The following is a 25,591-nucleotide window of genomic DNA, read 5'->3' as shown; positions in this document are numbered from 1 at the left end:
AAGAAAGAAAGCAGCACACAAAAAATGAACGGGTGCAAAAAGATCCTCCCAGGAGACCTGCGACCAAGATCCCAAATGTAGATAATGTAGCAAAAGAAGGCAGCACTCCAGTTTGCAGTAAAAAAGTGGACGGTTTATTCACTCATCAGCAACGTTTCAGCTCTCACATTGGAGCTGGAAAAAGGCTCCAATGTGAGAGCTGAAACGTTGCTGATGAGTGAATAAACCGTCCACTTTTTTACTGCAAACTGGAGTGCTGCCTTCTTTTGCTACATTATATATATATATATATATATATATATAAAAAATATATAGAACTGTATATTTAGATAAAGCCCTAACTACAATTTCTTCTTCTTCAAAAAAAAAAAAATAAAAGCGCAAAGAATAATCCCCAGGTGCTGATCAGGCAGGTACGCACTGAACAGTCACAGCTCGCACGCAGAAAAAGTGGTGCAGAGCTGGAAAATTGCAAATAAATAAAAAGATGATCCCAAAAAGCACACGGACCAAATGGCGTCCAGGACGACAGAGGGTTGTTTAGGGATCTGGAACAGCTGCAAATGAAAAAAAAAAATCAGTGCAGCAATTCCAGATATTTTTTCTTTCAGCAGGAAAGGGTTAAAAGCGCAGTAAGCCAACGGCAGCACAGAACCTCTCTGCATTCAGTCACCAGCTAGAATAGCTGCATGCAGGGAGCTTCTGCCCTTTCCTGTGCAGCTATAGCGCTGCCATTGGCTGGAGTGTTGTTCTAGCCAATCACAGCGCTGGCAGTGGACCAGAAACACTGGTGTCCCCTGCCTCACCTCGGAGGTGACCGGTGCTGACCAGTTCACGCAGCTGTATACAGCTTACGGCGCAGCGATGTGCTGGTCAAATCGTAGCGCTTGGAGCTGCAGCACCATGGTGCCCTTACCCAGCATGGCTGCCTGCCGGTAAGAGCAGCCAGGGTGCCCGGATTCCCCCGCAATTGTTCCCTAGCGCACCTTGCGGGTCCTTAAGGGGTTATCTAATTTCTCAATACCCCCAAGTGCCAGGCCCCTCACCGGAAATATACTTACCCCGCTTCTCCCTGCACACAGATGAAAACATGTTTTCATCCATGTGCAGGGAGAAGAAGCAGCGGCGCCAGTATATTACCGTTGAGGGACCTGGCGCATGTGGGGGATTTTAAGAAATTGGATAATACCTTTAACAGGAGTGCAATTTATTTTTTGTGCTATTTGAACCCCTTACACTCTTGGCCATTATGGTCCAGTAATTCCCTCCCCCCCATCATGAAGTTTTTATTTTCCCCATATAAGGGCTTCTTATTGCAGGATAAGTGTTTATTCCCACCATTTTAAGATTGATGTAATATCCTGAAAAAAATAAAAAATTGTTTCTATGTGCACAGCCCCATAGAAATGAATGGGTCAGGATTCAGTACGGGTGCAATGCGTTCACCTCACCCCCATTGCACCCGCGTGGATATCTCGCCCGTGTGAAAACGGCCTAAGGCTACTTTTACATCTGCGCTTTCCCTTTCCGCTATTGAGATCCATCCAGGATAGCGGAGGAAAACGCTTCCGTTTTGTCCCCATTTATTGTCAATGGGGACCAAATTGAACGAAATGGAATACACCCGAATGCATTCCATTCCACTCCCATCGCGGACAGAATAACGCTGCAAGCTGTGTTTTTCTGTCTGCGATGTGGTGCAGAGAAAGACGTCCTGACACACAATGTAAGTCAATGGGGATGGATATGTTTTCTCGGACACAATAGAAAACAGATCCATCTCCAATTGACTTTAAATGGAGTTCATGACGGATCCATCTTGGCTATTTTAAAGATAATACAACTGGATCCGTTCATATCGGATGCAGACGGTTGTATTGTCAGAATTGAAACGTTTTTGCTGAACCATGACGGATCCAGCAAGAACACTGGTGTGAAGATGGCCGAAACCGCACATGGCGACCTGCTGCCCCAACAGCAAATACTAGAGATCAGGGAAGGTTTATTGTCCAGGAATAAGACTCCCATCGGACGTCCCCACATTCATACCTGAAAAACCAGCGAGCAAAGCGTCAGAAAACAGGTCATACACAAACCAAAGGAACGCACAGGGGAGCAGACACTTTTTTTTAGCAACATTTATTTTAACAAGTTTCTGTCCTTAAGAAGAGCTGGAAGCGGCAACTGCGGCCCTCTTGGGTTTGGGTGTCGTGCCTTCACGGAAACCATTTCTGTAAGGGGGGGAGGAAACAGACAAGCGTTACAGAAGACCCTCAGACAGAGGAGAGGCGGCGACGCTGAGCCGCTTATCTCAGTTACAAGGTGGAATCATTGGATGTCATAAGTTCAGACATTTATTGAGAAACATCATAGATAAGCAGAAGAGTTTATCACAGGACCCTGTGTGCCACGCTGTGCCCTGTCTGGTCCTGGCTTGACTAGATGCCGTGTCTGAACACCGATGTAGATGACCTGGATCCAAAGTCCCTGTACTATACTCGTCTAACATCTTACAGACACCAGGATTTGGGAAAGCTAGAAAGTTGAGGGGGTTTATACAGTCCCCTCTCCTCACTGCACGGCCACGGGATTCAAGGGGAGTTCTGGTGTTATAATACCGATAGGTCAATATCACGCGGGTGGGGTCTGACTGCACCCCCACTGACAAGAAGTTTGAGGGGTGTTGGACCCCACTGATCAGATATCAATGACCAACCCTGAAGACAGGCCATCAATATTAAAGAGGTTATCCAATTTCACAAACAGCCCCCCCATGTGCCGGCCCCTCACAGGTAATATTCTTACCCCGAACCGCTGCTTCTCCCTGTACACTGCCGAAAACATCCGGTGTCAGGGGAGGGGGGGAGCAGCCAATGGCAGGCACCCATGATGCTAAGGGGGCTCGTCTCCTTCCCCGCCTGCCATTGGCTGCACCCCTTCTCCCAAACACGGATGTTTTCATCTGTGTACAGGGAGAAGCGGCGCCGGGAGCGGGATAAGTATATTGTGAGGGGCCCGGCACATGGGGGAAACTGTTTGTGAAATTTGATAACCCCTTTAACCCCAAAAACTTCAAGGCAAACTAGGCCAATGTAACATATCTAGCGGGAAAAGCTCTTTAGAGTTAATAAGAGTCTGCAGGAACCCAACCGAATAACGTGCAAGAAAGCCGAAGATCTGCAGAGGACGTATTCAGTATTGGGGGCGAAATCAGCAACCTCTGGCACTCGGGCTGTGGCGAGACTACAACTCCCAGCATGCACAATTGTTTGGCAGTTCTCAGGGCTCACAGAAATGCAACATGCTGGGAACTGTAGGCTGGTGGCTGAACCACCAATGAATGAATGTCTGGTCAACCATCACATGCACCATACTGGTAGTAACTGGGCACAATACGCGCCAAAACATTCTTTCAAGGAGAAACAGTTTGTGCGCTAAGGCAAAGCCCACTGCAGCTGTTTCATAGCGATATATAATGCAGCGAGTTCCTATATGATGGCGGATCTATTGTACTGTTCTCACATGTACATAACAGACCCGCGATCAGACAAGAACTATCATCACTGATACAGCGACTTCAGATCAGAGCAGTCGCAGTCTGTCCGGGAGATGCAGCCAATAAACACTGAGTGAACGCTCAATGCAAGATTCTGACAGGTTGTATAGTGGGACGACATAGGACCGTCAAAATCAGGGACCGTTCTAACAAAACAGGACTGTCAACTGGACACATTAAAAGACCCGTACTGATGGATCATCAATATAGGACTCTGGGGGTCTGACTCCTGGTATCCCCCTGATCAGTTGTTAGAAAAGGCCCGGCGCTCTGAGTTGCAGCCAGCGATATCTCGTTCAGACACGTGGCCTACGAGCAGCTCAGTCCCACATAAGGTATTGAGGAGGTTTGCCGAGTGCCGTGGCCCCCTGGCAGCTTACCGACCACAGCGCCACCCACTGCATAGAGGCCGTTCGGTAATGCAGCTCAGCCATATTAACTTGTACAGGACCGAGCTGCTCGTAGGTCATGTGACCGATCGACGAGGAGGGGCCATCAATAAGTAAGTCTTAGAAAACCCCTTTAAGATAACGGCTAGGGAGGAGCAAATCGACTTCGGATGAAACATCCAAAGTTGAATCTCAAAACCATTTCAATACTGTACGGCGCAAGCGCTCCGTACAGTATTAGAATGTATCGGCCTCGATGAGCCGAAGTTACTACTTCATGAAGTCTCGCGAGACTTTGCATAATAACTTCAGAAATTGATTTATACTGTAAAAAAAACATTTCCCGAACTCAGGTTCAGTTCCAAGTGGTACCTTAGAACCAAACCGGAGTTCGGGAAATGGTTTCTTACAGTACAAGTCAATTTCTGAAGTTATTATGCAAAGTCTCGCGAGACTTCATGAAGTAGTAACTTCGGCTCATCGGAGCCAATACATTCTAATACTGTACGGAGCGCTCACTAGAACGAAGTTTTATGCGAATCGACTACGGATGCTTCATCCGAAGCAGATTCGCTCCTCCCTAGCCGTTATCTTAAAGGGGGTTTCTAAGACTTACTTATTGATGGCCCCTCCTCGTCGATTGGCAGTTCATCGGTCACATGGCCTACGTTTCGCTCACCCCTAATAATGGCAAAACACGCCAGTTCCCCGCACACAGCCGAGCGCAGACTTACTTGAATCTGCGGAAGACAACCTTCAAGTGCCGCATCCTGCCGGTGCCGGTGGTGTTGCGTCTCTTGGCCTTCGCACTCCAGTTGTCTAACACACAAAACAAAATGAATGCCAATAAATATCACAGGACCGTCACGTACCCCGCTATCTGACCAGCTGCAGCCTGGGTAAACCAGGAGGAACATGGGACACAGGACCAGAGCTGCAGCTGCGAGCATCCTCAGAGCCACTCATCGGTTCACTCGCTCGTCCAATGCAAGATTTTACTTGTGTCACTGTTAACGGGGTATTCCGGTTAAAGAAGCTACTCCCTATCCACAGGATAGGGAGTCAACTATCAGATTGATGGGGTCCTAATGGAACTCGAGAATAGGAGCCCCCCTGAAAAGAACAGGTCAGTCGGAAAAGTGCCACCGCTCCATTCATTACTATGAGGGCACCGCACTCTGCCACTGAAATGAACGGGGTGGGGGGCACCGCAGGGTAACAGGACCACCACAGATCTGATAGATATCCCCTATCCTGTGGCTATCCACGTTATAATACACCAGCCAGCCCCTCCGTTACAGAAGCCCCCCCCCCAATAACTCGGGGTACTCACACTTTCTCTTGCGCTTGGCGGGGTAGCCGCACTTGCCGCAGGTAGACTTCTGCAGATGGTAGGCCTTGGATCCGCAGCGACGGCACAGAGTGTGCGTCTTATTGCGGCGCTTTCCGAATGACGATGTTCCCTTCGTCTAGAGCAAAACAAAAAAGGCACGCGGTGAGACAGTGGACGAGAGAGCGCAGCTCCGGCTGCCGAGAGCGCGGCATTCATCTCAGCGACAGAAGAGAAATCAGCGAAAGTCATCTGTTCAGACATTTATTACAGAACATCATCGATAAATGCACCAGGACGGGCGAGAGCTGCGGGGGCGTTACAGCGTGCTCCTAAAAAAAATACTCTGCCTTTCAATTTAGCATCATTTTCAACACCTCTGCAGTCAGTGAATAGAAAACACTCCTAAAAAACAAACCCTGAACTTCCACAGCTGAGGATTTGTTACAATTGTATCCAGTCTATAGAAAAGAGCCTTGACTCCGGACTGCAGCAAACTAGCAGAGATCTGCGCCGGAGAAGCCTCTGGAGGTAAACATCCACTGACAGCAAGCAGAGATCTTGATAATGCAGTCATAGGGGCCCATGTAAGGCCGGGGTAGTTTGCACCACAGGCAGAGCCCAGGAGCCAAGGCAAAGGGGAGAAGAGAGCGGCCTCCGCACAACACGGCACTAAAGCCGCCATCTGCCCCAAATCCCGCAGCAATAACCGGCCCCCGCCACTGCCGCCCCGCAGACAGCAGGAAGGCGTCCCGCCAGGACGGGATAGAGGCCGATGGCAACGGATTCCACGGCCCTGACACCATGACACTCACCATCTTGCCCAGCGGCCGATACGATAGAGACCGGAACTAGGGAAAGACTTCCGCTATATCAGCGACAAGTACTTCCGGGACGGCGAGACGTCACAAGACAGCGCCATCTTGGAAATGGGCAAACAGCCCATATCTTCCCAAAAATGTGTAATACCCAGATCCCAGGCTCTGAACAAAATGGCACACAGTGATTTACTAGTGTACTAACCTCTAGTGAACAAACTCACGACTGAGGGGTGCCAGTCCTGGATAAGTGATAAATGTTAGACCTGGTTGCCAGTTGAGGGAGATTATATGAAGCGGGGAATAGGCAGTGGAGTGCCATGTGGGCTGCAGAAAATTCTGGATTTATGCCCAACCTATTTGTATAGGTTACCCCCTCCCAACCACCATCACCGCCAATGGAATTTTAATCATATGACCTCCCTTCAGCACAACCTAAAATAAATACAGACCACAAATACAATATGGACCCCCCAACTATGTCCAAACCAGACCAAATATATACAGACTCCACCCCCTTTAAATAGACCCTAACCTGACCAGCACTTATACAGACCCGCTTCATACAGACTGCCAGACATGACCTCCCTTTATTAAGACCCCATGCCAGACCTTTATAGATTCCCCTCCCTAGAAAGACCCCAGTCCCCCTATACAACAGACACCAGACCCCAGATCAGACCACCTGTACATAGACCCCAGACCAGAACCCCTGTATACAGACCCCAGATCAGACCCCCTCTATACAAACCCCAGATCAGACCCCCTATGCACAGACCCCCTGTATACAGACCCCAGATCAGACCCCCTGTATACAGACCCCAGATCAGACCCCCTGCATACAGACCCCAGATCAGACCCCCTGTATACAGAACCCAGATCAGACCCCCTGTATACAGACCCCAGATCAGACCCCCTGCATACAGACCCCAGATCAGACCCCCTGTATACAGACCCCAGATCAGACCCCCTGTATACAGACCCAAGATCAGACCCCCTGTATACAGACCCAAGATCAGACCCCCTGTATACAGACCCCAGATCAGACCCCCTGTATACAGACCCCAGATCAGACCCCCTGTATTCAGACCCCCTGTATACAGACCCCAGATCAGACCCCTGTATACAGACCCCAGATCAGACCCCCTGTATTCAGACCCCAGATCAGACCCCCTGTATACAGACCCCAGATCAGACCCTCTGTATACAGACCCCAGATCAGACCCTCTGCATACAGATCCCAGATCAGACCCTCTGCATACAGATCCTAGATCAGACCCCCTGCATACAGACCCCAGATCAGACCCCCTGTATACAGACCCCAGATCAGACCCCCTGCATACAGATCCCAGATCAGACCCCCTGTATACAGATCCCAGATCAGACCCCCTGCATACAGATCCCAGATCAGACCCTCTGTATACAGATCCCAGATCAGACCCCCTGTATACAGACCCCAGATCAGACCCCCTGTATACAGTCCCCACATTAGACCCCCTGTATACAGACCCCAGATCAGACCCCCTGCATACAGACCCCAGATCAGACCCCCTGCATACAGATCCCAGATCAGACCCCCTGTATACAGACCCCAGATCAGACCCCCTGTATACAGACCCCAGATCAGACCCCCTGTATACAGACCCCAGATCAGACTCTCTGCATACAGATCCCAGATCAGACCCCCTGTATACAGATCCCAGATCAGACCCCCTGTATACAGACCCCAGATCAGACCCACTGTATACAGTCCCCACATTAGACCCCCTGTATACAGACCCCAGATGAGACCCACTGTATACAGTCCCCACATTAGACCCCCTGTATACAGACCCCAGATGAGACCCCCTGTATACAGACCCCAGATCAGACCCCCTGTATACAGACCCCAGATCAGACTCTCTGCATACAGATCCCAGATCAGACCCCCTGTATACAGATCCCAGATCAGACCCCCTGTATACAGACCCCAGATCAGACCCACTGTATACAGTCCCCACATTAGACCCCCTGTATACAGACCCCAGATCAGACCCCCTGCATACAGACCCCAGATCAGACCCCCTGCATACAGATCCCAGATCAGACCCCCTGTATACAGACCCCAGATCAGACCCCCTGTATACAGACCCCAGATCAGACCCCCTGTATACAGACCCCAGATCGGACCCTCTGCATACAGATCCCAGATCAGACTCTCTGCATACAGATCCCAGATCAGACCCCCTGTATACAGACCCCAGATCAGACCCACTGTATACAGACCCCAGATCAGACCCCCTGCATACAGTCCCCAGATCAGACCCCCTGCATACAGATCCCAGATCAGACCCCCTGTATACAGACCCCAGATCAGACCCCCTGCATACAGACCCCAGATCAGACCCCCTGTATACAGACCCCAGATCAGACCCCCTGCATACAGACCCCAGATCAGACCCCCTGTATACAGACCCCAGATCAGACCCCCTGTATACAGACCCCAGATCAGACCCCCTGTATACAGACCCCAGATCAGACCCCCTGTATACAGACCCCAGATCAGACCCCCTGTATACAGACCCCAGATCAGACCCCCTGTATACAGACCCCAGATCAGACCCCCTGTATACAGACCCCAGATCAGACCCCCTGCATACAGACCCCAGATCAGACCCCCTGTATACAGACCCCAGATCAGACCCCCTGCATACAGACCAGACCTTTGTACAGATCTCCCTGTATACAGGCAGCAAGCATAAATACGGATTCATTTCTATGCTAGCACCGCCACACTGCGATCCTTGTGCGCGATCTTGAGACCACGATCGACGTGTAGCTGAACCCTAAGGCCTCATGCACACAGCCGTTGTGCGGCCGTTCCGTGCATTGGGGACCACAATTCGCGGTCCCCAATGCACGGGCAACGTCCGTGCGGCAGCCGGGACGGATCCAGACTTATTTAACTTGAATGAGTCTGTGATCCGTCCGCACCACAAAAAAATAGAGCATGTTACATTTTTTTGCGGTACGGAGGCACGGACAGAAACACCACGGAAGTACTCCGTAGTGCTTCCGTGCCTCCGTTCTACACAGCAGCTCCGGATTTCGGACCCATTCAAGTGAATGGGTCCGCATCCGTGATGCGGGGAGCACACGGCCAGTGCCCGCATATTGCGGCCCCGCTATTTGCGGGCCGCAATACGGCCACGGCATGAGGCCTAAGTGTGATCAACTTCTCCATCTCAGGGTGGGTGACGTGGAGTTTTTTCCGTGCTGAAAAAAAATTGGATGCAGAATCCGCGTTCAGGGTACGTTCACACACTATTTTTTAGCATGGGTTTCAGCACCGATTCGGTGACGAAAACTGCGGCAAATCTGCGCTGAAAGGCTGTGGTGCAGTTCAGGCGGCTGAAGATTTTTCCCGTGCGGTTTTCCACACTGCGCAGTGATCCCTCAGAAAGCCGCGGCGGGAGCCTGCTCGCTGTTTAGCACCGCACCGTTCAAAATGAAAACCCAGCGGCAGTTTCCGCGGTTAGATACGTGGCGGATTTTAACATCGCCAAAATATATCATGTGTAAATACACGCAGGATTCCTCACGGTTTTTTCAGGATGTGTGTTTTTATTCCAACACACCTTTTTGATGCAGTCTTGACATGGTTTTTCATCCTATCCATTTCAATGGAAACTCCGAACGTGGAATCCACGTCACGCTATGTCCACATGGGATTTTTTTTCGCGAGGTGGATTTTGCCAACGGATTCTGCCCCCAAAAAACCCAGCAAAAGCGCTTGCAATTATCTCTAGTGAACTAAAGAAACTGTCCCTTCTTAAAGGGGATGTCTCGCTTCAGCCAGTGGCATTTATCAAGTAGAGGAAGTGAACACAAGGCACTTACTAATGTATTGTGATTCTCCATATTGCCTCCCTTGCTGGCTGGATTCATTTTTCCATCGCATTATACACTGCTTGTTTCCATGGTTACGACCACCCTGCAATCCAGAAGCGGTGGTCGTGCTTGCACACTGTAGGAAAAAGCTTCGGTCTACGCTCACTCCCGCGGTCCCGGCCACCAGAGAGGCCGGCGCTTTTTTTCTATAGTGTGCAATCACGACCACCGCTGCTGGATTTCAGGGTGGTCGTAACCATGGAAACGAGCGGTGTATAATGCGATAGGAAAATGAATCCAGCCAGCAAAGGAGGCAATGTGGACAATCACAATACATTAGTTAGTGGCTTGTATTCACTTCCTCTACATGATAAATGCCACTTGCTGAAGTGAGAGACAACCCCTTTAAGTCCTGGACTACTCCTTTTTATTCAGAATCCGAGTCCAGATCGGAGTAAGGCCTCATGCACACGGCCGTGCCGTTTTTTGCGATCTACAAACCGCAGATCCGCAAAAAACGGAAGCAAATTGCGGAACGGAACTGGTGCCGGCAATATAAGAATAGGACATGTTATATTTTTTTCGCGGGGACGCGGAACGGAGCCACGGATGCGGACAGCACACAGAGTTCTGTCCGCATCTTTTGCGGCCCCATTGAAGTGAATGGGTCCGCCTCCGAGCTGCCAAAACGGCGGCTCGGATGCGGACCCAAACATCGGCCGCGTGCATTCGGCCTAAGGCTACATTCACACGTCAGTATTTTTCTATATCCCGATTTTCGGTCCGTTTTTTGCGGATCCGTTGTTCCTGAAAATGTTTCCGTATGTCATCCGTTTTTTGCGGATCCGCAGCAATGTTGGAAGAAGAACCGGAGAGGAGGAGGAGGAGGAGACAATTTTTGCCGTATGTCCATGGAGTCATTTGATCACCTTTTGTCGTCTCTCCATCCCGACCTTAACTTCACGGACACTAGCATGCGGCGCAGCATCTCTGCCGAATAATTTTTTTAGTGTATATTTTTTGAGGTTTGTTATTAAAATAAAAATAATAATTTTTTTATTTTTCCCCACAGATTCCTTGCAACTGGAAATTCGTTGGCATCGCTGCACTTTGACTTTTTGCTTGGGATCTCAACAATCTCTGGGATTGTCTGCCATACGTGTAAAGTCATATGGCAGCGACTCAGAGATGCGGTGATGCCCACCCCCAAGGCGGAAGATTGGCTTCGTATCGCCGAGGGATTTTACCAATCAGCGCAGTTTCCAAACTGCATTGGGGCACTGGACGGAAAGCACATCCGTGTGAAGAAGCCGCCTCACTCAGGGTCCCGGTACTTCAATTACAAGCAATATTTTTCTGTAGTGCTGATGGCCTTGGTTGACAGTAACTACAGGTTTGTAATTGTGGATATCGGGGCCTACGGGAGCACTTCAGACAGCCGCATCTTTAGTGTTTCCAGAATGGGTGAACGGCTTCGTGAAAACCAGCTTGCCCTGCCAGAGCCAAGAAGACTCCCCGGATCTGCAGGTTCGCCGGCTCCATTTGTGATCGTGGCAGACGAAGGATTCGCATTGTCACACCACCTGATGCGGCCCTTCCCTAGACGCGATCTGGATGACAGGAAGCGCATCTTCAATTATCGATTGACTCGCGCCCGTCGGTATGTGGAGTGCGCTTTTGGAATACTGTCCAGTAAGTGGAGAGTATTCATGTCATCCATACAGATGAATCCGGACAATGCCACCCTGGTGATTCAGGCTTGTGTACTGCTGCACAACCTCACCAGGATACATGATGCCTCCGCTGATGCTGATATTGGTCAAATTGTGCCATCTTCTGTCAATTTTGATCAGAGTCGGACTGGACGACCGGGAATGGCTGGGCTAGCTGTTCGGGAATTCTATGCCGACTTTTTCAGCAGTCCAGAGGGGGCATTACCGTGGCAATTGGAAGCCATCCGTGGAAGTCGTTGATTTCAGCTTGAATCTGGTTACCAAATTAATATACAAATTTACATTTTCTTAGTTTAGTTAGATCCCCTGTTGTTAGTTTAGTTTAGGGCTCTTTCACACTTGCGTTCTTGTCTTCCGGCATAGAGTTCCGTCGTCGGGGCTCTATGCCGGAAGAATCCTGATCAGTTTTATCCTAATGCATTCTGAATGGAGTGAAATCCGTTCAGGATGCATCAGGATGTCTTCAGTTCAGGACCGGAACGTTTTTTGGCCGGAGAGAATACCGCAGCATGCTGCGCTTTTTGCTCCGGCCAAAAATCCGGAACACTTGCCGCAAGGCCGGATCCGGAATTAATGCCCATTAAAAGGCATTGATCCAGATCCGGCCTTAAGCTAAACGTCGTTTCGGCGCATTGCCGGATCCGACGTTTAGCTTTTTCTGAATGGTTACCATGGCTGCCGGGACGCTAAAGTCCTGGCAGCCATGGTAAAGTGTAGTGGGGAGCGGGGGAGCAGTATACTTACCGTCCGTGCGGCTCCCCGGGCGCTCCAGAGTGACGTCAGGGCGCCCCACGCGCATGGATCACGTGATCGCATGGATCACGTCATCCATGCGCATGGGGCGCTCTGACGTCATTCTGGAGCGCCCGGGGAGCCGCACGGACTGTAAGTATACCGCTCCCCCGCTCCTACTATGGCAACCAGGACTTTAATAGCGTCCTGGCTGCCATAGTAACACTGAAAGCATTTGGAAGACGGATCCGACTTCAAATGCTTTCAGTTCACTTGCGTTGCACTCCGGCAAATGGAGTGCACGCCGGATCCGGACAACGCAAGTGTGAAAGAGCCCTAAGCGACTCGCAAGATAATGAGGACCCTTGACGTGGGCTTGCGAGCTGAGGTATTTAATATTTGACAAATTACACTATAATTATATCAATTTTAATTGATAGTGTTCTATAATTTTAATAAATATTTTTTAATTTTGATTAAATACCTTCAAATACCTCAAAATTACATTTATTAAAAATAATTTAAAATGTGTTTTTGATTAGTGCTTTTGGAACCACAAAATGATTTTTTTTTTAAACAATAAAAAATGTCAAAAATTTGTGTCTTACTGATTTTTTTAATATGTTATTAACTTATTTCTCAAAATAAAAATAAATAGACATATTTAAATGAAAAATGTCATTTATGATAGTAAGCATTTTTTTTTTATAGGAAAAAATTAAAGATCAAAAAGTTCCCTTGTAAAAGGGCTGGTATTGGAACTGGGGAGACGAGTTCCCTCTGAAGACCTGGGGTATCCATGTTCAAATTGAGAACTCCCCTGGGTAGAAGATTCTCCACGGTAGTATCTTGATGGAGGTGGATTGTGGGAAAAAGTTTGCCCAAATGGCCTCCAATTGAGCATTGTATCTCTATCTCGCTCTAAATTATGAACTGTTTCTATTGGTTCATGTGGACCTGCAAATAGGTCCATTAAAAGTGCCACAGCAGATAGACACCGAGCTTTTCGTTCCTCGGGTATTTGTTGAAGTAAGGGGACCAAACTTTTTACCATAGTTTCGTCCGGACTCTCACCACGATTCTGGTTTAGATACTCCATAACCCTTGATTCAACAATGGTTCGAGTATCTAAAGCAGAATCGTGGGGAGGGGGACCCCTACGTCTACCCGAGGAACGACGCTGGGTGTTTATCTGCTGTGGCACTGATATATTTTCAGGTACATCCTCAGAGACTGTTTGCAATGGCGGATTTTCTTCCGTGGATGGAGGGGCAGAAGGATGGTCTATTGAAGACGGTCCTGATGCTGCTTCTACTTCTTCAGGCAAGTTGCTGAGGTTATCAACGGTCCTGTAAAATATTTTCAAAAGTATTATTAACCTAAAGTTAATTATTAAAGAATTTTTAAAGTTCATAAATAATTAATATTTGACAGACATGCTGATCCGGAAAACGTCAAGCAGTTTCAATACTACATTTCCCATCATTTCAGAACGGCCTACAGAAATCCTCTTATTAGGACCATTTTTGGAGTTGCTATTTGCCAACTGTTTTAAGAATGACGCAGGGTCACTATCCAAGCTATTGGATATGAAAATACCTTAGGCCCCTTGCAGACGAGAGTAACTGATTCTGTCTGGATAGATTGTCTTAGGGCTCTTTCACACTTGCGTTCTTTTCTTCCGGCATAGAGTTCCGTCGTCGGGGCTCTATGCCGGAAGAATCCTGATCAGTTTTATCCTAATGCATTCTGAATGGAGAGAAATCCGTTCAGGATGTCTTCAGTTCCGGACCAGACCGTTTTTTGGCCGGAGAAAATACCGCAGCATGCAGCGCTTTTTGCTCCGGTCAAAAATCCTGAACACTTGCCGCAAGGCCGGATCCGGAATTAATGCCCATTGAAAGGCATTAATCCGGATCCGGCCTTAAGCTAAACGTCGTTTCGGCGCATTACCGGATCCGACGTTTAGCTTTTTCTGAATGGTTACCATGGCTCCCAGGACGCTAAAGTCCTGTTTGCCATGGTAAAGTGTAGTGGGGAGCGGGGGAGCAGTATACTTACCGTCCGTGCGGCTCCCGGGGCGCTCCAGAATGACGTCAGGGTGCCCCACGCGCATGGATGACGTGATCACATGGATCACGTCATCCATGCGCATGGGGTGCCCTGACGTCATTCTGGAGCGCCCGGGGAGCCGCACGGACGGTAAGTATACTGCTCCCCCGCTCCCCACTACTACTATGGCAACCAGGACTTTAATAGCGTCCTGGCTGCCATAGTAACACTGAACGCATTTTGAAGACGGATCCGTCTTCAAATGCTTTCAGTTCACTTGCGTTTTTCCGGATCCGGCGGGCACCTACGGCAAATGGAGTACACGCCGGATCCGGACAACGCAAGTGTGAAAGAGTCCTAACTAGTTCAACTAAACCCACGGGATTCCTCACTCGATGAGTGCAACATTTTTAGTTTCTAAAAAAATTATATCTATAAAAAAAAAAAACATTTCAACTTGAAACTTCCCTATCACCATGAGAAAACCTCTATGTTAGAATATACCATCGAATTTCAGTTTGAAGGTTCAAACTCAGGTCCATCAGTATAATCTAACACAGAGGCCTTCCCATGGCGATAGGGACGCTTCAAGTTGGAATATAAAAAGAACAATGTACATACTGACCCTCGCCTGCCTGGCAACACCCTATCTGTTACAGGGTGCTATGATCCCCACAATTAACCCCTCTGGTGCGGTTATGTACACTGTTCTTAGTATAATAGAACTAGAAGCGTTCCCATCACCATGGGAACGCCTCTGTGTGCGCATATACTGTTGGATCTGAGTTTTCACGAACAAACTCACATCCAATGGTATATTCTAGGCATGCTCAACTAGCGGACCTCCAGCTGTTGTCAAACTAAAACTCCCACGTTGGCCGTCTGTAAGCTGATAGCTGTATGTTGTTCGGGCATGCTGGTAGTTGTAGTTTTGCAACAGCTGGAGGGCCGCAGGTTGAGCATGCTTGGTATATTCTAACATAGAGGCTTTCTCATGTTGATGGAGACGCTTCAAGTTAAAATATACCATCAGATTTGAGAAAAATCTGATCCGATGGAATATTAATAGGGAATCCTGACTTTACATTGAAAGTCAATGGGAAAAGGATCCGTTCACAATTGCACCATATTGTGTAACTGCTAAAGGATCCGTCCACATTTACTTACATTATAAACTCTGGACGGATCCCTTTGGTTCGGCACCTCCTGGAGCACACCTAAATTCTTCATACATCATTTAGATGCCCGCCTCCTGAGCGGAAAAGAGGCATGATGGCGCCAAATTTATGCATTCTAAATGGGCCCATATCCATTCAGAATGCATTGGTCCAGAACTGATCATTTTTTGGGCCGCTTGCGAGAGCCTTAAAACTGATTTCACCGGTCGACCCAGAAACGCAAGTTTGAAAGGAACCAAACTATAAGTCTAATCATCAAGATGACATTGAAATATAATATTAATAAAACATTACTTACGGTCTAGTTTCCATGATTGGCCTTAAAAATTGCAAATTGGACGTACATAAGTACGGCTTTTTGGCCAAAGAACCATCGCCACTTTTCTGTTTCATGTTCATTTCCCGCTTGAACTGGTCCCGACATGAATACCAGCGGTTTTTAATTTTGCTAACTAGGGGAAAAAAAAAAAAAAAAAAAACAGACATATATTTAATTTTTTCAAAATTTCCAAAAAACCAACATATCAGAGATTTAAACACTATCCAAACACTAATCTACTCAATTTTATGTATTAGCTATAAGGCAGCCATGCACTACCTCAGGCCCTCATGCTGTTTCGAAACTACAACTCCCAGCATTTCTGCATAGGCTACAGCTATCAGCCTATAGCACGGCATGTTAGGTGTTGTAGATTGTAAAAAGCTGGATGGCCACAGCTTGAGCAGCCATGCTATAAGGCGGGGGGGGAGGGGGGGGGGTAAAAATGTATGGAAGTCAATACAAAAGCATGCATATGCAGCTGTATATTAATGCCTTGCTATGCACAGGTTTGCGACGTAAGGATTATAAAAGTTTGCAAAGCAAAGTAAAGCATGAATATGCAGCTGGATCTTTATGCTATATGGAATGCATGGTCGGCCTGCTGCTCTCCAAATGCTGAAAAACTACTACTCTAGACAGCACGTCATAGGAGGAGGAGTAGTTTGGAGAGCCATAGTTTACACATTCCTGAATACATGCATTTCATACAAGAAATATGACCAGACATACAGTACAGACCAAAAGTTTGGACACACCTTCTCATTCAAAGAGTTTTCTTTATTTTCATGACTATAAAGGCATCAAAACTATGAATTAACACATGTGGAATTATATACATAACAAACAAGTGTGAAACAACTGAAAATATGTCATATTCTAGGTTCTTCAAAGTAGCCACCTTTTGCTTTGATTACTGCTTTGCACACTCTTGGAATTCTCTTGATGAGCTTCAAGAGGTAGTCCCCTGAAATGGTCTTCCAACAGTCTTGAAGGAGTTCCCAGAGATGCTTAGCACTTGTTGTCCCTTTTGCCTTCACTCTGCGGTCCAGCTCACCCCAAACCATCTCGATTGGGTTCAGGTCCGGTGACTGTGGAGGCCAGGTCATCTGGCGCAGCACCCCATCACTCTCCTTCATGGTCAAATAGCCCTTACTTTCAAAGTTTTCCCAATTTTTCGGCTGACTGACTGACCTTCATTTCTTAAAGTAATGATGGCCACTCGTTTTTCTTTACTTAGCTGCTTTTTTCTTGCCATAATACAAATTCTAACAGTCTATTCAGTAGGACTATCAGCTGCGTATCCACCTGACTTCTCCTCAACGCAACTGATGGTCCCAACCCCATTTATAAGGCAAGAAATCCCACTTATTAAACCTGACAGGGCACACCTGTGAAGTGAAAACCATTTCGGGGGACTACCTCTTGAAGCTCATCAAGAGAATGCCAAGAGTGTGCAAAGCAGTAATCAAAGCAAAAGGTGGCTACTTAGAAGAACCTAGAATATGACATATTTTCAGTTGTTTCACACTTGTTTGTTATGTATATAATTCCACATGTGTTAATTCATAGTTTTGATGCCTTCATAGTCATGAAAATAAAGAAAACTCTTTGAATGAGAAGGTGTGTCCAAACTTTTGGTCTGTACTGTATATACATATATAAATTACTCACTGATGATGTGGCGCTTCTTGGAGTCAGCTTTTTCAAATTCTGCCCCAACTATTTCTCGGGCAATCTCCTCCCATGACCTTTCCTTCTGGATTCGGTCATGGTAGGACTCCAATCTGGTATCCCATAGGTTGGGACGCTCTTCAATGAGAGTAATCAATTTCTCCACATCATATAGTGGCATCCTGTCAACTGATCCACTCTTTTAGGAACCAGCTCTGCCAAGCCCTTCCCCTTTGGTTTCTGTGGGCAGGATTTAATTTCCAGGAACGGAATCCGCATAAAACGGATGACATACGAATGTCTTCCGTTTTTTTGCGGAACCATTGACTTTGTATTGTACCAGGATCCGATTTTTGCGGAAAAGAATAGGACAAGTTTTATATTTTTTTTCGGACATGCGGAACGGAACAACGGAAACGGACAGTACACATTGAGCTGACCGATTTTTTTCCAGGACCCATAGAAAATGAATGGGTACAGATCTGGTCCAGATCTGTTCCGCAAAAAACGGAACAGATCAGGAAAGAAACAACGGACGTGTGAATGGACCCTAAGAAGCACATTCCACGTCAGTTTTTTTTACAGCACAGTGTGAACATACCCTCAATGGACATGGCATTCCTTTTCTCTGCGGCACGGTTTTGGAAGCTGCAGTGCCATATGAATTAACAGGTATATGCCAAAATCTACGTAGAAAATAAACGTGTGGACGTACCCTAAGGCCTGGGCTGCACTGCGACTTTTGATTGATTTTAACTATTGAACCACTGCTGCAGTCCGAATGAATGTATTCAGTTGAGTGTATTCTTGTGATCTGCCGCGGTCATTCAATAGTTCAGTGGCGTCACAAAAAGTCGCAGTGTAGCCCAGGCCTACAGATACAGCATGTAATGCACAACCTCAACCAGCAGAGGGCGATATATAAATGCGCATATAGGTTCATGGGTAGGCTACAAGTATTCCATAGACCAGGGATCAGCCGCCTTCGGCACTACAGCTGCTACGAAACTACAACTCCCAGCATGCACACTTTCTTGGCTGTTATTGTAACTCCTGTAGAAGTAAGGCTAAGCGGTCCAAAACGGATCAGTTTTGCCCTAATGCATTCTGAATGGAAAACGATCCGCTCAGAACGCCTCCGTTCCGTCTCCATTCCGCTTTTGAGGAGGACACCAAAACGCTGCCTGCAGCGAAACTGAGCCAAACGGATTCGTTCTGACACACAATTTAAGTCAATGGGGACGGATCCGTTTTCTCTGACACTATATGGCACAATAGAAAACAGATCAGTCCCCCATTGACTTTCAATGGAGTTCATAACGGATGCATGCGGTTGTATTATCTGAACGGATCCGTTTTTGCAGATCCATGACGGATCCGCCCAAAACACGAGTGTGAAAGTAGCCTTAAAAGAAGGATTCTGGGAGTTGTAGTTTCAGAACAGCTGGAGTGCCGGAGGTTGCTGATCCCTGCCATAGCAGGCCGCGATGGGGACTAGCCTCCCTGGCGTCACCCGCAATGTCAGGGAGGCTTGTCCCCGTCACAGCCTACTATTGGCTGCTCTGCCCACCGCCAGATGTTTTGATCCGCACAATGAGGAGATGCATCGGCGCCCATGCGGGGATCAGAAGCAGGGTGGCCACCCGGCCGGTGGCTCTGCCGCTGCCGGTAATTTTTTTCCTGCTTCCATTGCGGAGTGCTCATTAGTGCAGCCTTTACCTCCCCCCCCCCCCCCCCCCCATGTTAATAAAAAAAAAAAGCACTCACCACCTCTATTTGCTCGCGCTTCTGACTGGAGGACAGGACCTGCGAGACGTCATCACGCTGGAGCGCAGATCCTGTCCTCAGCTTCCAGTCAGCAGGGGGTGTTCCCAGCGGCGCAAGCAAATGGAGGAGGGCATTATTCTTACTGGGGGCCACTAATGGGCCCATTACTCTTACTAGAAGGCATTACTTCTGGGGTGCACTGATGGGGGCATTAATATTACTGGGGGCACTAATGTGGACAGTATTAATTCTGGGGAGCGCTAATGGGGCATTACTATTACTGGGGGCATTATTAATTATGGACGGCACTAATGGGGGCATTAATATTATTGGGAGCCACAGCATGATAGCGTATTAGCGACTTAACACCCCATGTTAAGCCACGCCCCCACAACTACACCCTCTTTGGGGTGTGGCTTTACTTGGCCGGTATTTTGTTGTTGGGAAATGTGGCAACCCTAATTAGAAGTGACGCGGGTGCTGTCTGAATGAGGCCTGTCTCATGTTACCCGATCCTTCTTATAGTTTCCCGGGTGGGGAGGCTTCTACAGGCAGGAGCCCCAGGTTTGTGGATTCCTGGGCGGGGGGCCCCTACTTATATTGAAAGGGAGATGCGCTCCATGCCCCGGCACCGATCAGGTTGTCCAAGACTATTCAAACATGGCTGCTTTCTTCCAGTAACAGCGCCACACCTGTCCACAGGTTGTGTCGGGTATTACAGCTCAGCTCCATTGGATTGAATGAGTTGCAATACCAGACACAACCTTTGGACAGGTGAGGCGCTGTTTCCTGTAGAGAGCAGCCATGTCTTTGCAACCCCTTTAATAATGTTTATAATCACCACAGACCAAATTTGGCGCTTGGAAAATGGTATATAAAAGATTCGCAAAAACGGTCAAAATTTTTTACAATGCTTCTTGTAATCCGCCTACTACTCAGATGTATATATCCTCAAAGAACTGACCAATAAACTGGTGGTCCTTAAAGGGATCCAGTCCGCTGATCATAAAGGGAACCTAACAGAGAGTTTTGCATTTTGCTGCAGCGCCACCGCAGGAGAACTGAAGTATTACACACAAAAAAAAACATTGCATCCGCAAAAAATACGGATGACGTCCGTGTGCATTCCGTTTTTATGCGGAACGTAACAGCCGGCCCCTGATAGAACAGTCCTATCCTTGTCTGTTATGCGGACAATAATAGGACATGTTCTATCTTTGAACGGAACGTAAATACGGAAACGGAAGGCATACAGAGTACATTCCGTTTTTATTTTTTTGCGGATCCATTGAAATGAATGGTTCCGTATACGGAACGCAAAAAACGGAATGTAAACGGAAAAAAAAGGATCATTTCCGTTTTTTTATGGCCCCATTGAAGTGAATGGTTCTGCATATGAGACCCAAAAACAACGGAACCCACATGGAAAAAAAAAATACGAACCCTAAGGGTCCATTCACACGTCCACAAAGTCGGTCCGCATCCGTTCGGCAATTTTGCGGAACAGGCGCGGATCCATTCATTTTCAATGGGGCCAGAATGTGCTGTCCGCATTCGCACTTCCGTTCCACAAAAAAATAGAACATGTCCTATTTTTGTCCGCAATTGCGGACAAGAAAAGGCATTTTCTATGAGAGCAACGTGCGGTCCGCAAAATGCGGAACGCACATTGCCGTGTCCGTGTTTTGCGGATCTGCAAAACACATACGGACGTGTGAATGGACCCTAATACATAGGTGTGCTGGGTCCCCCTGAGCGAGTGTTGCTTCTTATCCGGCCCCCGCCCTCTACTATGGAATTACAGGATGTTTCTGCTAGCCCAGGCCGTCCCTTTAAGAGGTTTTAACATTTCTTAGCTCCAGACCGAGACACCAAACGCGAACAAAGGTCAGGAGGACGTCTGGCCAAAAACAGCTTCAGCCTTATTTCTCTGGATGAAGACGTCTGGAGGAACCGGTGAACCCTGTTTGTAGAGCCTGAAGCCAAGACTATTACAAGACGTGGGTATTGTCCTGGAGCGAGGCTGCCGTGGAGACGTTTCTGGACGTTTGCCCTATTGCTGCTACGCAAAACCATCAACGCCCTACTTTATTGCACTTTGAAGGGTTAACGTGCACTGTGATTTCTGCCGTCGTTTACACGTACACTGGTTTATATTGTTAGACTGCATTTTATATATTTATTCATATATAACCTGTCCCTTTGCTCTGTATCTGCACCGCACTGTGGAAAGGGTAATGCACAGCTAGCTAATACTGAGAGACTTTGGGACTTTCTGGCCTGGGCACTGAGAAGTTAAAAATCTTCCAGTTAGGGCTCGTTCACACGAACGTGTGCTGCCCGTTGCCGTATTGTGGACCGCATTTGCGGATCCGCAATACACGGGCACCGTTCCGTGGCCATTTCGCATCACGGAAGCGGACCCATTCATTTCAATGGGTCCGCAAATCCGGAGATGCGAAACGGAACAGAACACTACGGAAGCACTACGGAGTGCTTTCTGGGGTTCCGTTCCGTCCTTCCGCACCGCAAAAAGATAGAACTTGTTCAAGTGAATGGGTCTGCGATCCCCATGTGCCAGCCCCACAGACGGTGCCCGTGGATTGCGGACCGCAATTTTCGGTCCACTGCACGGGCTTCGCACGTGCGTGTGAATGAGCCCTTAGGCTACATTCACACAAACGTATTTTGTTTCCGTGTCCGTTCCCTTTTTTTGCGGATTAGAAGAGGACCCATTCGTTTCAATGGGTCCGCAAAAAATGCGGACAGCCCACTGTGTCCTGTCCGCATCCGTATAAAAATATAGAGCATGTTTTATTCTTGTCCGTTTTGCGGACAAGTATAGGCATTGTTACAATGGATCCGCCCAAAAAACGGATGCAATACGGATGCCAAAAAGGACGTCATCCGTATTTTTTGCGGATAAGTGTTTTGCAGACCGCAAAACACATACGGCCGTGTGAATGTAGCCTTAGGCCTCATGCACACGACCGTTGCCGGCCATGGCACGTATTGCGGCCCGCAAACAGCTTGAATGGATCCGCAATCCGGAGCTGCGGTGCGGAAAGGAGTGCTTCCGTGGTGTTTCTGTCCGTGCCTCCGCACCGCAAAAAAATAGAACTTGTTCAAGTTGAATGGGTCTGGATCCGTCGCGGCAGCCGCACGGATGGTGCCCGTGCATTGGGGATCGCAAATTGTATGGAACGGCCGCGTGCAAGAGGCCGTACTATAAGAGAATATGCAGAGCTAAGTTTTGGAGAGAAAAAACAGACACGGTGGGGGGGGAGGGGGAGATTTATCAAACTGGTGTAAAGTAGAACTGGCTTAGTTGCCCATAGCAACCAATCAGATTCCACTTTTCATTAAAAGGTGGAATCTGATTGGTTGCTATGGGCAACTAAGCCAGTTCTACTTTACACCAGTTTGATAAATCTCCCCCAATAAACTTTTTAACTGGTTTTGAGCTCATGCACACGACCGTTGTTGTTTTGCGGTCCGTTTTTCAATGATCCATTGTTTCGTATCAGAGTTTTTTTTTCTCTGATTTAAGTCCTCTCCCATTCCGTTATTCCACAAAACATATCCGTATGGTTTCCGTATGCGATCAATTTTTTGTGGAATGGAAACGGAAACAGTAACTTATTAATCACCAAACACATGAGCAATATTGGCTGGGCATAGCATTTCTACAGTATGGATCCGCAAAAATACGGATGCGTTCCATATTTTTTGTGGACCCATTGACTTGAATGGGGCCTCGGACCGTGATTTGCGGACAATAATAGGACATGCGCTACTTTTCTGCGGAACAGAAATACGGAAACGGAATTCACACGGAGGAGTACCTTCCATTGTTTTTGCGGACCCTTTGAAGTGAATGGTCCCGCAAAAAAAAAATGGAACGGAAGCGGAAAGAAAATACGTTCGTGTGCATGAGCCAGCTTGCCGGAATTCTCCTGGACCCCGTTCTACTTAATGATCCGTACGCATTCCGGCAGACAATGTGGAGGATCGGCTGGACACAAACCGCTGTCTGGACGGTTCCCAGCCTGACGGAGTTCACAGCGGAGGAGTGAAACTAGCCTTAGGGTACTTTCTCACTAGCGTTTAAGTTTTCCGGTTTTGAGATCAGTCATAGGGTCTCAATAACTTATTCATTGTCAATGGGGACAAAACTGAACTGAACAGAACGGAGCGCTCCAAAATGCATTCCGTTCTGTTTAGTTGCGTTCCCAGACCGGAGAGCAAACCGCAACATGTAGTATTTTGCTTTCCGTCCTGGGATGTTTTCTCTGACACAATAGAAAACGGATCCGTCCCTCATCGACTATCAATGGAGTTCATGACGGATCCGTCTTGGCGATGTTACAGATAATACAACCGGATCCATTCATAACAGATGCAGACGGTTGTATTATCGGTAACGGAAGTGTTTTTGCTGAACCTTGCCGGATTCAGCAAAAACGCTAGTGTGAAAGTAGCCTTAGCTCTGTCTAGACTGAAAACTGCTTAGGCCTCATTCACACGTCAGTATTCGATCAGTGATTTCCATCAGTGATTCTGAGCCAGAACCAGGTGCGGCTCTAAACACGGAACATGTGCAGATCTTTCCCTTATACCTTCTGTCTGTGGAGGCTCCAGTCCTGGCTTTGGCCTCACAATAAGGGCTCATGCACACGAACGTATTTTCTTAACGTGTCCGTTCCGTTTTTTTTTTTGCAGAACCATTCATTTCAATGGGTCCGCATAAAAAACGGAATGTACTCCGTATGCATTCCATTTCCATATTTCTGCTCCGTTGAAAGATAGAACATGTCCTATTATTGCCTGCAAATCACGTTCCGTGGCTCCATTCAAGTCAATGGGTCCGCCAAAAAAAAACGGAACACATACGGAAATGCATCCGTATGTTTTCCGTATCCGTTCCGTACGGAAATCCACCTTAAAATTGTTTTCCAGTGAGAAAAAAAAAAGCCACAAAATGTTAAGATGAGAAACTGTGAAGGTGTGTGATTAGCTGACCGGACCAGTACTGGGGGTGGGGGGCAATTAGTGTATTGTCTGGTATGTAGTTGATCCATCTCAGATTACACTGAATAGCAAGGGACTCTGGAAGATTTCAGCTCTGAAGCTGCAGAATGGTGAGTGCAACTCTGGAGTATAATACATGACCGATGTAAGATAAGTGATGCCATGTATTGATAAATGGTAATAAGTAGGAAGAAAACTTGCAAAAAAAAAACTATTTTATTAAATACACCAATCATCCGTTACACCACAAAACTACCAGAGATGATGACAAATTTGCGGGGCCTGATGGCGCCTCCCACTCCCTGCCCTTGTCAATTCCCCTTTTCCCAGAAATGGCCAAAGAGATGTAAAAATGGAATTTGTGCAAAAAATAAAAAATAAAAATGTGCAAGTGCTTTTTAAAACAGTTGCAAACCTTGGGCGACGTAGGGGAATGGGAAACCTCTCCCCTATAGAGGAAGGCGCCCAGAGCTCCGGCACGCTGCGCTGTCAGAAAGATTTCAGAAAGACAAGAAACGCCGCCACCTAATGAACGAAAACTCCAGCAGTAAAAAAAAACACTTGTGTGACCTGCGTCTCATATTTCCCATAGAACGTCAGCGAACATCTGACAAAAGTGCAGAAAAGCGCTCCTGAAAACCTGCGTGTGAAAGCACACGCTGCAGAATACGTGCGGTTTTTCAGCACGGATTCCTGTGCAGAAAAAAATGCAGTGTATTATAGTATCTGTAAAATGTATGAGACGACACAAATCTCGTGTACGCTTTGCAGATTTTTTTTTTCTATGGGGCCGCACGATGTGCTGCCCGGATACGGAATTGCGGACCCGCACTTCCGTTCCCGAAAAAAATAGAACATGTCCTATTCTTGTCTGGACAAGAATATGCATATTCTATTAGTGGCGGCGATGTGCGCTCCGCAAAATGCGTAACGCACATTTACGGTGTCCATGTTTTGCGCATCCGCAAAACATGCTATGGACGTGTGAATAAGGGCTCATTCAGACGGCCGTATGCTTTCCACAAAAATGTGGATCCGTTTTTTTGCGGACAGTTCAGCATGTCCGTAAAAAAATGGATTGCATTCCGTTTTTTTGCTGATCCATAGACTTCAATAGGGCCGTGCCCTGATTTCCACTGACA

At 47.5% G+C, this 25,591-nt stretch overlaps 1 protein-coding gene and 2 non-coding genes across 3 annotated transcripts; all 3 read right to left on the bottom strand.

Annotated features, from left to right (window-relative positions):
* Positions 1-2,125: 2,125 nt before the first annotated feature.
* Positions 2,126-6,161, bottom strand: RPL37 (ribosomal protein L37). The gene is made up of 4 exons (XM_040420931.1): positions 6,091-6,161; positions 5,279-5,414; positions 4,680-4,764; positions 2,126-2,231 (listed from the first exon to the last, which is right to left on the bottom strand). The coding sequence occupies exons 1-4, from the start codon at positions 6,091-6,093 to the stop codon at positions 2,162-2,164; spliced, it is 294 nt and encodes a 97-aa protein (XP_040276865.1). The 5' UTR covers positions 6,094-6,161; the 3' UTR covers positions 2,126-2,161.
* LOC120992688 lies at positions 2,304-2,380 on the bottom strand. Its single transcript, XR_005777080.1, has one exon. It is a non-coding gene; the product is annotated as a small nucleolar RNA SNORD72 (small nucleolar RNA).
* LOC120992691 lies at positions 5,488-5,565 on the bottom strand. The gene has a single exon (XR_005777081.1). It is a non-coding gene; the product is annotated as a small nucleolar RNA SNORD72 (small nucleolar RNA).
* Positions 6,162-25,591: the final 19,430 nt, after the last annotated feature.

This window comes from Bufo bufo, chromosome 2 (assembly GCF_905171765.1).
Source record: "Bufo bufo chromosome 2, aBufBuf1.1, whole genome shotgun sequence".
NCBI lineage: Eukaryota > Metazoa > Chordata > Amphibia > Anura > Bufonidae > Bufo > Bufo bufo.
This window is presented reverse-complemented; position numbering and strand designations above follow the sequence as displayed.

Bases quoted from the DNA above. Each gene is read 5' to 3' on its own strand.
- RPL37 (XM_040420931.1), bottom strand. The intron at 4,765-5,278 runs GTGAGTACCCCG...TTTGTGTGTTAG, and splicing joins CGCCAAGCGCAAGAGAAAGT to ACAACTGGAGTGCGAAGGCC. The intron at 2,232-4,679 runs GTAAGTCTGCGC...CCCCCCTTACAG, and splicing joins GTTGTCTTCCGCAGATTCAA to AAATGGTTTCCGTGAAGGCA.